Source organism: Abramis brama (assembly GCF_963993115.1).
Source record: "Abramis brama genome assembly, chromosome: 8".
NCBI lineage: Eukaryota > Metazoa > Chordata > Actinopteri > Cypriniformes > Leuciscidae > Abramis > Abramis brama.
The window spans coordinates 45312643-45324654 of NC_139970.1; the positions used below are offsets into that span (position 1 = coordinate 45312643).

Sequence of the window (12012 nt, forward strand, 5' to 3'; positions counted from 1 at the left end):
CCAGATTTTCAGGATTGTCCTATAACGAACCTCACATCAGTGGACAGCTCATTTACTCCGCTTTCAGATGGTGTATGAATCGCAGTTTCAAAAACATTGACCCATGTGACTGGTTTTGTGGTCCAGGGTCACATATTATTTCATATATATATATTAGGGATGCACTGAATATTCGGCCACCGAAAATGGCCCAAAAGAAACCAGAAACCGCGAACAGAAACCTGCTTGTCTGTGGTGTGACGTATTTCAGTATATCTGAGAAAGACCCACGGACAGCGATTTGCAAAACATGTAATGCCGAAATTTCAAGAGGGGTGCATCTGCAAAGACTTTCTCCACGTCGGGTTTAATTTATCACCTGAAATCCAAACATCGCTACGCTGAACATGAGAGGAACGCGGCACGGAAAAGGAAAACGCCTCCGAGCACGACCACTCCATCTGTGGCGGACGGTTTTGAAAAGGCAAGGAAGTTTCCCAGTGATGGTGTCGAGGGTTAGGGCATTACACCAAAGATGTGTGCTTTCGTAGGCTGATCGAGCACACTGAGTCATGCCGAGCAGACGACGCTTCTCAGAGGTGTGTTTACCTGAGCTGTTTAATGCTGTTGCAACTCACGTCCATGAGCATATAGTAATATAGCATATAGTTCACTTGTTCTGAATGCACTTTCTTGTAGTAGTCCTAGAGAGAAAAATAAAAAAATGTAAATGCACTTTGTTTTTATGAGAGAACATTTAATTGTAAAACCTTTCTGCAGGCCAGTAGGCCTGTACATTATTGTTTAAAGTACACATGAGTGGGGTCAAGTTAAACATTTTAGTTTGAATTTTATTTTATTCTGTGCATTGTTGCAATGTGCTAAATAAATATTTGCATAATTTGTAATTGATTTATTCTTTGAAACTTTAATATTAATTTATGCAATTGCAATGGTTTTCGGTTTTCGGCCTTGCTTTCCTCTTTTTCGGGTTTCGGCCAAGAATTTTCATTTCGGTGCATTCCTAAAATAAATAAATAAATAAATATATATATATATATATATATAGCGATTGCTTTGATTACATCACACTAACAGACAGACGTGTGTATCAGGAGCTGAACTGGGTGAACTGGGTAATGTGTCAAATGGTCTGCATTTGTTCCAGTCTGTGAAAAGCCTGTTAACAGTGAAACATTTGAGTCTGACACCTCGACACCTCGAGCCCAAATGGCCAGGTGTGTGTCTGTGTGTGTGTCTGTGTGTGTGTGGGGTGTGGGGTTCACACCTCGATCTCTGCACGACTGATCAATAGCTCCTCATTACCTTTATCTCGGTCAATAATTAAGAAAAGAGTGGAAAACAAACCCTCATTGCTTTACATCTGTAACCCTAACAAACCGACTGATGGAAAACGGCATTTTTGCACTCATTTAGCAGGAACTAAACAAAGCTTTGAAAACATTACAAAATAGGTTAGTGATAGTAAGATTGACACATGATCCTTCAGAAATCACTCTAATATGAGGATTTGATGCTCAAGAAACATTTATGATTATTATCAGTGTTTAATTTCTCAGGATTAGATCAAAAGAACAGCATTTATTTGAAATAGAATCTTTTGTAACATTATAAATGTCTTTAGTGTCACTTTTGCTCAATTTAATGCGTCCTTGATGAATAAAAGTATTAAATTTTTTTTTTTTACTGATTCCAAAATTTGAACAGTATGTGTGTGTTTGTATGTATATAAGAGTGTGTGTGTGTGTTTGTATTTGTATGTATGAGTGAGTGTGTGTGTGTGTGTTTGTATTTGTATGTATGAGTGAGTGTGTGTGTGTGTGTTTGTATTTGTATGTATGTATGTGTGTGTCACGTGTGTGTGTGTGTGTCTACCTAACTATATTTCGGGGACAGATTTGTACCCAGAAGTGACCTAAACCTGACAAAATCTCATAAAACCTCCTTTAGGGGCGTGCTCATTTGTAAATCTGGTAAAAAAAAATAATTTAAAGGTTTTTAAAAAATGTAAAAATGCAGAAAGTTGTGTGTGATGGGTTGGTTTGGGGTGGGGTTAGTGTGTGTGTGTGTGTGTGTGAGTGTGAGAGTGATGGGTAGGGTTAGTTTAAGGGGACAGAATATACAGTTTGACCAGTATAAAAAACATTTCGTCTATGGAAAGTCCCCATAAAACATGAAAACACAACATGTGTGTGCAGTTTATTTTTATATATTGTATTTTAGTAGCATCTCGCATGTTAAATAACTAGATTTTTTTTTTTAAGTAAAGTTTGAGCTTGTCTTTGTCTTCAAATCAAATTTTAAGCAGATTCCCACAGATCAAATTCAGTGAAGTGTGTGTGAAGGTTTGACTGGTAGTGGGACAATAGTGTTGTGTATGAGGGTCTCCCACAGGAGGGTGTTACACAGCTGTGAGCCAATCCAGAGCCAGAGGCGGGGCTTCTTGAGTGCTCATTGGTCAGCAGATGGGCTCATTTGCATACACCATGACCTATATGTGATAGGTGTGAGCTGGAAACTCCAGAGTCAAGCAGGAGTGAAGATCACGACAGGACACTTTTATTCTCGCTTTTCTTTTTAAGAAATAGGTCTAATTCATTACAACAGTCTTTTTAAGTCTATTTCTGAAACAGTCACTGATTTTTGTTTGGCGTTTGCAGACATGAAGTTCTTCTCTTACTTCACGCTTCTCTGCATGATCTGCAACGGCTTCTGCACAACAACAAAGTACTTTACATTTGAGGAAGATGCTCCCGGTACAGAGATCGGAAACCTTTCCCAAGACTTGAAAATAGATCCAGAAGAGGATCCCGAGACGTCATTCAAGTTTATCCAGAAGACCAACTCCGTTATTCACATGAGGAAGAGCGACGGGCTCCTAACGGTGGGAGAGGTCATCGACCGGGAGCAGCTGTGCCAGCGATCCCCGCAGTGCCTGATCACGTTTGACGTCGTCGCCTTTTCAAAGGAGAAATTCCAGCTCATCCACGTCGAGATCGAGGTCAAAGACATCAACGATCACTCGCCTCGGTTCACACGCAACGAAACGCATCTGGACATATCGGAAGATTCGCCTTTAAACTCGCGTTTTCCTCTGGACGTCGCCGTGGATCTCGATGTCGGAGACAACTACGTCCAAAGCTACTATATCTCACACACGAGCAATTTCGTGGTGGAGGTCAGCACTCGTGAGGACGGGGCGAAGTCAGCCGAGCTCGTGTTGATTAAAACACTGGATCGGGAGACGGAAGAGTTCTACACGATCGAGGTCACGGCGACCGACGGCGGGAATCCGGCGAAATCCGGTGAAACAACCGTTTACATACGAGTTCTGGACTCTAACGACAACAGCCCGACGTTTGAGCACAACTCGCTCAAAGTGGAGCTCAGCGAAGACTCTCCCGTGGGATCCCGAGTGCTGAAGGTGCACGCCTTCGACCCCGACGCTGGGATTAACGGAGAAGTCGTGTACGGGTTCGTGGAAGGCTCGCCAACTGATGTCACGCGCGTTTTCCAGATCGATCTCATCTCAGGAGAAGTGACTCTCAGAGATGCAGTCGACTACGAGAGTAAGAAGTCCTACGAGTTGCACATTCAAGCTTCGGATTTGGGAAGCAATTCAATTTCATCGACATGCCGAGCGATCGTCGACATCCTAGACGTGAACGACAACGCGCCGGAGATTAGCATTAAACCGATGACTTCCACTAGCGACGGAGTAGCGTTCATAACCGAAGCCGCGGCGGAAGAGAGTTTCGTTGCGTTGATTAGCACATCCGACGGAGACTCGGGTCCGAACGGATACGTGCACACAACTTTACAAGGACACGAGCATTTCAAGCTAACGCAAGCGTACAGCGACACCTTCATGATCGTGACGACCACGACTTTAGACAGGGAAGCCATTCCAGAATACAACCTCACTGTGATTTCCGAAGATCTGGGAACGCCGCCGTTTAAAACCATCAAGCATTACACGATACGCATCACTGACGAGAACGACAACGCTCCCGCGTTCAGTAAAGCCTCGTATGACGTCTCCGTGATTGAAAACAACATTCCCGGATCGTACATGACCACGGTTGTGGCGCGGGATCTCGACGTCGGGAAGAACGGAAAGGTTTTCTACAGTTTGATCGACAGCGAAGCGCCGGATGGTTCTCCGATGTCTACGTTCGTGTCCGTCGATCCGCACTCGGGATCTTTATACACGCTCAGATCCTTCAACTTCGAGACTCTGAGAGAAGTCGAGTTCGCAGTGAAAGCTAGCGATAAAGGTTTCCCGCCGCTATCAAGCACCACTTTAATACAAATCCGCGTGGTTGACGAGAACGATAACTTTCCGTATTTCACGTATCCAGTGTTACGGAATGATTCTGCTGAAATCCCGATTCCCTTTAACGCTCAGGCCGGGTATTTAGCGTTACGAGTGGCCGCTAAAGATGAAGACAGCGGCGTCAACAGCCAGCTCAGCTTTCACATCCGAGAAGACGAAAATCAACTGTTTTCCATTGATAAAAACACTGGCGAGATCGTTTTAAAACGTAGACTTTCTTCATCATGTGGAGACGTCCTGCAAATTACAGTTTCTGTGGTTGACGGTGGTCGAGAGCCGCTGACTAGCCTAGCATCCGTGCGTTTCGTGGTCACAGACACTGGAGCTCAAGAAGATCAGGTGGTTATTTTACTCCGATCGAAGGACGACGAGGCTGTGGAGTTCGACGTGTGGACGCTGGTGATCGCTGGTTTCGCTGGATGCTGTGTGTTGTTACTGGGAGCCATCAGCGTGATCACCGTTAGCTGTGTGATCAAACGCCGGCGGAGGAGCTTCAGGAGAGACGGCCTGTACGGATCGACTCCGCTTTCCAAGAGCAACAACACCGGCTCAAGCGTTTACAACGGCGCTAACGCCTTCCTCAGGAACGAGAGCGAATCCATGCAACCCTGTTTGTATGAAGACAAGAGCCTGGATTCTGAGGAGAAGGTGAGTGATGTTTTGCGGATCATCCTGGTGTTTTGATGCACGTTTCCAAGTCAGAATATTAACTCTAAGCTTTTGTTTTAATAGCTGTTCCTGCCATGCAAACCTTTCGAACAAACATTCTTATGGCAAGATGAAAAATACTGTCTGCAAACAAGGTAAGAATGATTTTTAGTTGTTGATTTTACTGCATTTGCCTACTTGGATAATTGCTTGACTATAATTTAATAATTATAGATACAATGAGGGCCGAAGGTTTGAGACTATTAGTGAAAATGCATTTATTTAGCATTTTTCTTAAAAAAAATATTAATAAAAAAAAAAAAAAAGAATAAAGTTATCATTACAATTTCTATGTTTTTAATTTAAAAACAATTATATTCAAATTCCACTACCAGTCAAAAGTTTTGGATCGGTAAGGTTTTTAATGTTTTTAAAAGAAGGGTCTTCTGCTCACCAAAGCTGCGTTTATCTGATCAAAAATACAGTAAAACAGTGAAATATTATTATAATGTAAATCAGCTGTTTTCTATGTGAATATATAGTAAAGTGTAATTTATTCCTGTGATCAAAGCTGAATTTTCAGCATCATTACTCCAGTCTTCAGTGTCACATGATCCTTCAGAAATCACTCTAATATGAGGATTTGATGATCAGGAAACATTTATGATTATTATCATCATATTGTGTTTGTTCAGTATGTAAATGCATGACTTTTTTTTCTGGTCTGGGTTTAGTCTCTCTCTTACAGTGGGTCATGAACGCTGGCGGATTAGACACGTGCCAGTGAATATAGTATTTTTTTCTGAGATGGAATATCAATAATCAGATGTGATTGCATTGACAGCGGCACCAGCACCACAGATCAGCTGAGCGTGAAGGACAGTGGGAAAGGAGACAGTGATTTCAACGACAGCGACTCTGACTCCAGCGGAGCGGCTCTGAGGAGAAGCTTGACCACCTTCCAGCCGATGGCCAGAGGTGTGTGTCATTCTCTAACAGCTTTATCAGGCTTTACAAGGAGGCTTTATCTCTTACCTCAAAAGTAACGATCAGAGAACATTCAAAAGTAACATTCAGAGAACATTCAAAAGTAACGATCAGAGAACATTCAAAAGTAACGTTCAGAGAACATTCAAAAGTAACGATCAGAGAACATTCAAAAGTAACATTCAGAGAACATTCAAAAGTAACATTCAGAGAACATTCAAAAGTAACGATCAGAGAACATTCAAAAGTAACGTTCAGAGAACATTCAAAAGTAACGTTCAGAGAACATTCAAAAGTAACGATCAGAGAACATTCAAAAGTAACATTCAGAGAACATTCAAAAGTAACGATCAGAGAACATTCAAAAGTAACGATCAGAGAACATTCAAAAGTAACGATCTCATTATGTCTGAAAAATGATACAATTGAATGTTCTCTAAACATTCGTATAACCAAGAAAAAAGTTTTAAACATTAAAAAAAGGACATTCAGAGAACATTCAGAAATGACGTTTTCATAACTTCATGGGAGTGCTAGCAAAGATGAATAAATACTGACAAATGCATTGCTCGTTAATGTTAGTTTATGGGAGCTTGTTATAAGGTGTCACTGGTTTCCTTGAGCTCCTCATCAGTGTTCCATTAAAATTTACCTTAAATGTCCCCAACTGGTCTTGCTTAGTTCATATTTCATATTCAACAATATTATTGATCTCCTGCATTTTCTCCATTATATGAGAACTGAACTGAGCTGGACGATGACATCACGGTTTTCTCCAGAGCGGCTATATATATAAATATATGAACTAAATTAATAACTTTTTAAGCTGGACTGATGCTATTGTCTTCTAGACACAAACTCTGTTGCATTATTTTCCTGTTATCTCTGTAAAGCTGCTGTGAAACACTCTGAGTTGTAAAAAGCGATGTATAAATAAATGTGACTCGACTTAAAACTAAATTTACTTGCTTTACTGCCAAATTATGCGAGACTTAAAATAAGCATAAAAAGCAGGTTTGTGCAGTGCATTAATGCGTGTCCTGTTTCAGGCTCGTTCGGAGACTGGAGGAGCGGTGTGATCCAGACCCGTCACACACTCGCCCCCCCCGGCAGCGCATACACCATCGGCTTCTCACACACACCTCTTTACACCACACACCACCTCAACACACACCTCAACACACACCTCACTGCCCGGCGCTGGAACGAAGGCCCGGGGAACGTGCAGAACCGGCCCATGCAGACGTTCTCCCGCACCGGCACTCTTCCCTCGTACTCGGCCCATCAGGAGAGCCGGAGCCGGAGCGCCGGGGAGCAGACGCAGACGCAGAGCGAAGTCGCCACCAGCTTCTAGATATCGTCCCGCTTCATCCCGTGGGATTCACTGAGGAAAACCCTCCAGCTTTCAGAACACTTCAGTCTCGTTTTCCTGCACTAATACCTAAACATTCTTAAATCAAGATAACTGAGAAGCAAATTAATGAAGATATAGAGAAAAACTTATGTGAGTTTGTGTTTAAAACAAGAACTAATATCTGCCAATGGAGTCTGAAAGATAAACGTAATTCAGAGGGAAAACGAGATCATCTCTCAGACTCCAGCGACTGATATTAGTTCTGTTTAAGCACAAACTCACTTCATTTTGATCATTTTTTCTTTAATATCAACTAAGATCAATAAATGCTGTAGAAGTATTGTTCATTCGTAGCTCATGTTAACTAATGACCCTCACTGTAAGAATAATGTGGATGTTAGTGCTGGACAACGAGGACACGTCTAGCTGGTTCACTGCGATTCAAACCCAAGTGTTTTTTATTTTTTATTTAAGAAAATATTTTTTAAGAACAGCTTGTGAAAGTTAAATTGATATATTTGTTGTAAATATCTGTATATTTTGTATATGTTCTTCTCACTGAGAACTGTTTGTGCCACTGATGGACATAATTCAGGAAATCCAGCTTAGTTTCTTTCATAGATGATGTTAGTTATGAGTTTGTATATCATTACTAAAAGATATAAGTGAATTTGATGCTGTTTATTCCCACATATTTATATTTTATTGTAAAGTAGTTTATATGTAAAAAATGTGTGTAAATATATGCACAGATTCTGATTATCAGCTTCTTTTCTTCTAAAATGTCCTAAATTTAAACCAGTTTGTATATTTGATCCTCTTCAGTTTTTTAATAAGTTGTGCTAAGACTGTAAATACTCAGTTGTGTATAATTAATTTCTCACCTCAGTGACCCAAATAAAGTACTTGTAAGAAGTCTGTGTGTGTCCTGGTCTCTGGCTGGACGAGCGGGAACAGAGTCATGTGACGCCGCAGACACCGGGGGTTCAGGGAGGGTGATCTGCTCTACAATCACATGAGGAATGAGGCTTATAAAGACTCAATCAGGCGCATTAGTGGAGTTAACGAGTTAAAGAGCTTGTGTGAGAGATTATGCACATCTTCACTTATTAACACACTCTACAGATTATGACGGATGAACACAAGTCTCGTTTACAGCACTAACACCTAAACATCAGATCCAGACTGGAGGAGAACAATCACTGAAGATCTCAAGTTTGATTTCTGAGGAAAATCATCAAAATGAAGTGAGTTTGTGTTTAACACAAGAACTAACATCAGTCGCTGGAGTCTGAGAGATAATCTTCCTTTCCCTTTGAATTACGCTTATTTTTCTGACTATTAGCTGATATTAGTTCTTGTTTAAGCACAAACTCACTTCATTTTGATGATTTTCATCAGAAAACACGAAGAGTTAAGAGTGTTTAAGTGGATGTGCTGTAAAACGAGAGAAACGTTGAGGAAAGTTTATTCACTGGAAGGAAGAAATGCAGGATTTAATTTGAAACCATTTTCTCAGAAATTTCTGCAAAGAAACGGTAATCAACACATTTAATTAAACGTGAAATTTTGAAATAGAAAGATTGAAATAGTATTTTCCAGTAAAACAGTCCAATGATATTTACTTTATTTACAGCTTCAGAAAGATAGTTGTGACAGGGTGTAAGAGATCATAAACCGTGTGTTCTGGCTCTGTTGAAGAAACTCAGATTAATCGAGCGACAGGGAAGATCCATCAGGACTTTTCCATGTACAGATCACACACTTCCACTTCAGTATGAAGGATTTGTAATAGCGCTGGAGTTAAACGTGTGTCTGAGAGGTCCGTCGTTCCTCACTGAGTTTCAGAGGAAATACAGGAATAAAGAGAGCGGATCTGTGGCCTGAAGGGATGTTTTCAATAACAGCAGGATCGGGATCCGGCTCATCCCACATGACAGATTTCCAATGGGATATGAAGGACAGTGCAGGAAAAGATCAATATGACATGAAATGGGTTATGGTTTTCCATCGAGGTCAAAGAGAGTGACGACAGGATTAAAGCTGCGATAGTGCAGCTAAAACTCTTCAAATCTGCCAATAATGCAGAGTTTCTCTCCTTTTTAATTATTATTAAAAATAATAATGTTTGAGAGCAGCCTGTGCAAGGGAAATGTCTTGGACATATTTGTGTAATGTGTTTCTCACTGAAAGCTGTTTGTGCTCATAAATGTGTGACTTTATGCTCATAATTCAGCAAACCCAGTTCAGCTTCTGCCAGTTATGAGTTTGTATGTCTTTAATAAAACACAAAATAAGTGAATTTGTTCAGAATGAGCACTTATATAACTCATATTACTTCATTTACCCTCTTTATATTACTTCTGAAATTCTATAAATTTCTACTTTTCCAAGAGCTACAGCATAAACCAGTGATGCAAGAAAGACATTTATTTTATCAATATTTATGAGAAATTTCATTTGAATATATCATTAGATTAAATTTATAAGAGCAAATAATATGAGAATTACCAGTGTGAACTCCATCGACTTAATTTAATTATATAACTCATGACTGCTAACTTTATGAAACCTATATATTATAAACCCACACTTTTTCTAACAAAACGACATCAATATTACCCTGAAATTGTTCAAACAACACTGTATATATTCATTTTACTTGCATAAAACTTTTACTTTCAAATGAAAAGCAGACCTGAACGCAAAAGTTAATTATGCTTAAGTTTAATTATAAATTATGTGTATTTTGACCATCTAAATGTCATCTTCGTTTTAACAGTTTCATGAACTCGAACGGACCGAATGAGGGTTAAAGTTCAGAGTCTCTCAAAGGTAATGCATGTTTTATTTGACAGAAAACTTCATTGATCAAAGCATGATATCAAATGGTCATTTCAACTTAAATTATATTAAACTGGCTTGAATTATTTTGATGAATTAATGTAAAAACATGTCATATAATTTATAACAGAGTGGAAGCAGTTTTGCTGAAGGCGTCTCATACGTCATGCCGTGATTATACATGATTGTGCTCTAAAAACTGGAGATTGTGATTGAAATGTCTTGTACATTATTATCATATTCATGGTTGCTTTGTTGAGCATTTCTTCAGATAAAAACAACACGCTCTAACAGTAGCTTTTCATTTTCACCTCATAAATTCAGCAAAAAGAATATTTTTAATCAGTCCAGGATTATGGGCTGAAACTGCTCATAATGAGTGTTTTATAATGAGTGTTTCGGCTCATGAAGCAGCGCGAGGTCCTGAACATCAGCTGTTGAACACATTACTGCTGGGATATCTCCTTATTAAAGTCTCCAGCTTGATGAACAGCTTTATAAGACTCAGATAAAGATTTAAACACTTGATCAGTCCAGGACTTCGTCCATCTTCCACAGCAAATGTGCTTTTCTGTCTAAGACATGTTGAATCTGTATTTCGTCCTGAATTCCTCTAAGGTTTAGTTTTTCTTTATTAAACCTTAAACACAGAGATTTCACCTTTACTGGAGCGTCACAGTAAACACAAGTTTGTCTCGTGTGTGTGATGTTTAACACATTCAGTTGCTATAAACAGTGCAGGAATATGATCTGTGAATATGTGTGAATGCATATTCATAAAGCTCACTCTTTATATCAATAAACACTCTTCAGCTTTATCAAACTCTTTAACTTTCAGAGCTGTGGTGACTTCCTTCACTGTCATAATGGCCACTTTATTAATATTACTAATAATACTAAAGTATATGCGTAAATATGTACTTTACTCATAAAGTAAAGAAATATTGTAAATCTCTGGACAATCACAGCTTACTGAAACAGAATCACAGCTGAATTATTACACCATTATCATAATTAGACATGACTATATATATGTGCTCTGGTGGAACATAACAGTGTTTTCTTACGTATAAAACCTAAACCAACAAAAACATTCCAAGAATGTTACAAAAAATAATCAAATAATGTTAGAAAAATAATAATCTCAGATTTGTGAACACTAACAGTCCTCGTGTGATTGTTTCCTGTAAGAGCATCTGCGCGAGTGAACACCGCCACCTCGCGGTCACATGTGGAACAGCGGCGAGTGAACACCGCCACCTCGCGGTCACATGTGGAACAGCGGCGAGTGAACACCGCCACCTCGCGGTCACATGTGGAACAGCGGCGAGGGAGACGCGCGCAGATTTACACCATTGTTTTATGTTTCTCTGAAAATAATGAAAGGAAACATTTTTCTCATCTCCAGAATACGTTAATAAATAAATAAATAAATGAATAAATAAATAAATAAATAAATAAATTCTGTCGAGATATAGACAGAAAATACTAAAGCATGGCCTCTTAGGGCTTCCGTAGATTTAGGAACAATTATCCCAGCGAAGGAGAGTTTAGTTTCAACCCTAATAACAGATCATGGACTGAGGGCAGGTGAGTGTGGCGATGATTTCACTATAAAACAATAAAACAACTGCTTAATGCGGGACAAAAGTTCAGCTGAGAGAAATATTGTGTTGAATGGCAGAACAAGCTGTGTTTCTCCATCGGGTGTTGTTGGTGTGTGTGGATGTGCTTCTCGTTCAGTGTGAATGGATCATTCTAGTGTGGAGCGTCGAAACCTCTGCGAATGGTTTGTGATGTCGCGCGTCACCTGCCAGAGTCACGTGGTTCAGTAAACGAGGCT

The 12012-nt window shown here is 39.8% G+C and overlaps 1 protein-coding gene across 1 annotated transcript; it reads left to right on the plus strand.

Moving 5' to 3' along the window:
* Nucleotides 1-2522: 2522 nt before the first annotated feature.
* Nucleotides 2523-8243, plus strand: LOC311088891 (protocadherin 8). Its single transcript, XM_084123263.1, has 4 exons — nt 2523-4984; nt 5069-5139; nt 5829-5962; nt 7021-8243. Exons 1-4 carry the CDS (start codon nt 2663-2665, stop codon nt 7323-7325), a joined length of 2832 nt encoding a protein of 943 aa, XP_083979389.1. The 5' UTR covers nt 2523-2662; the 3' UTR covers nt 7326-8243.
* Nucleotides 8244-12012: the final 3769 nt, after the last annotated feature.

What these genes read in the sequence shown, in the direction of transcription:
- LOC311088891 (XM_084123263.1), top strand. Translation starts at nt 2,663, where the DNA reads ATGAAGTTCTTCTCTTACTTCACGCTTCTCTGCATGATCTGCAACGGC. An exon ending in AAATACTGTCTGCAAACAAG is followed by an intron (nt 5,140 to 5,828) that starts GTAAGAATGATT and finishes TTGCATTGACAG; the next exon opens with CGGCACCAGCACCACAGATC. An exon ending in CTTCCAGCCGATGGCCAGAG is followed by an intron (nt 5,963 to 7,020) that starts GTGTGTGTCATT and finishes GTCCTGTTTCAG; the next exon opens with GCTCGTTCGGAGACTGGAGG.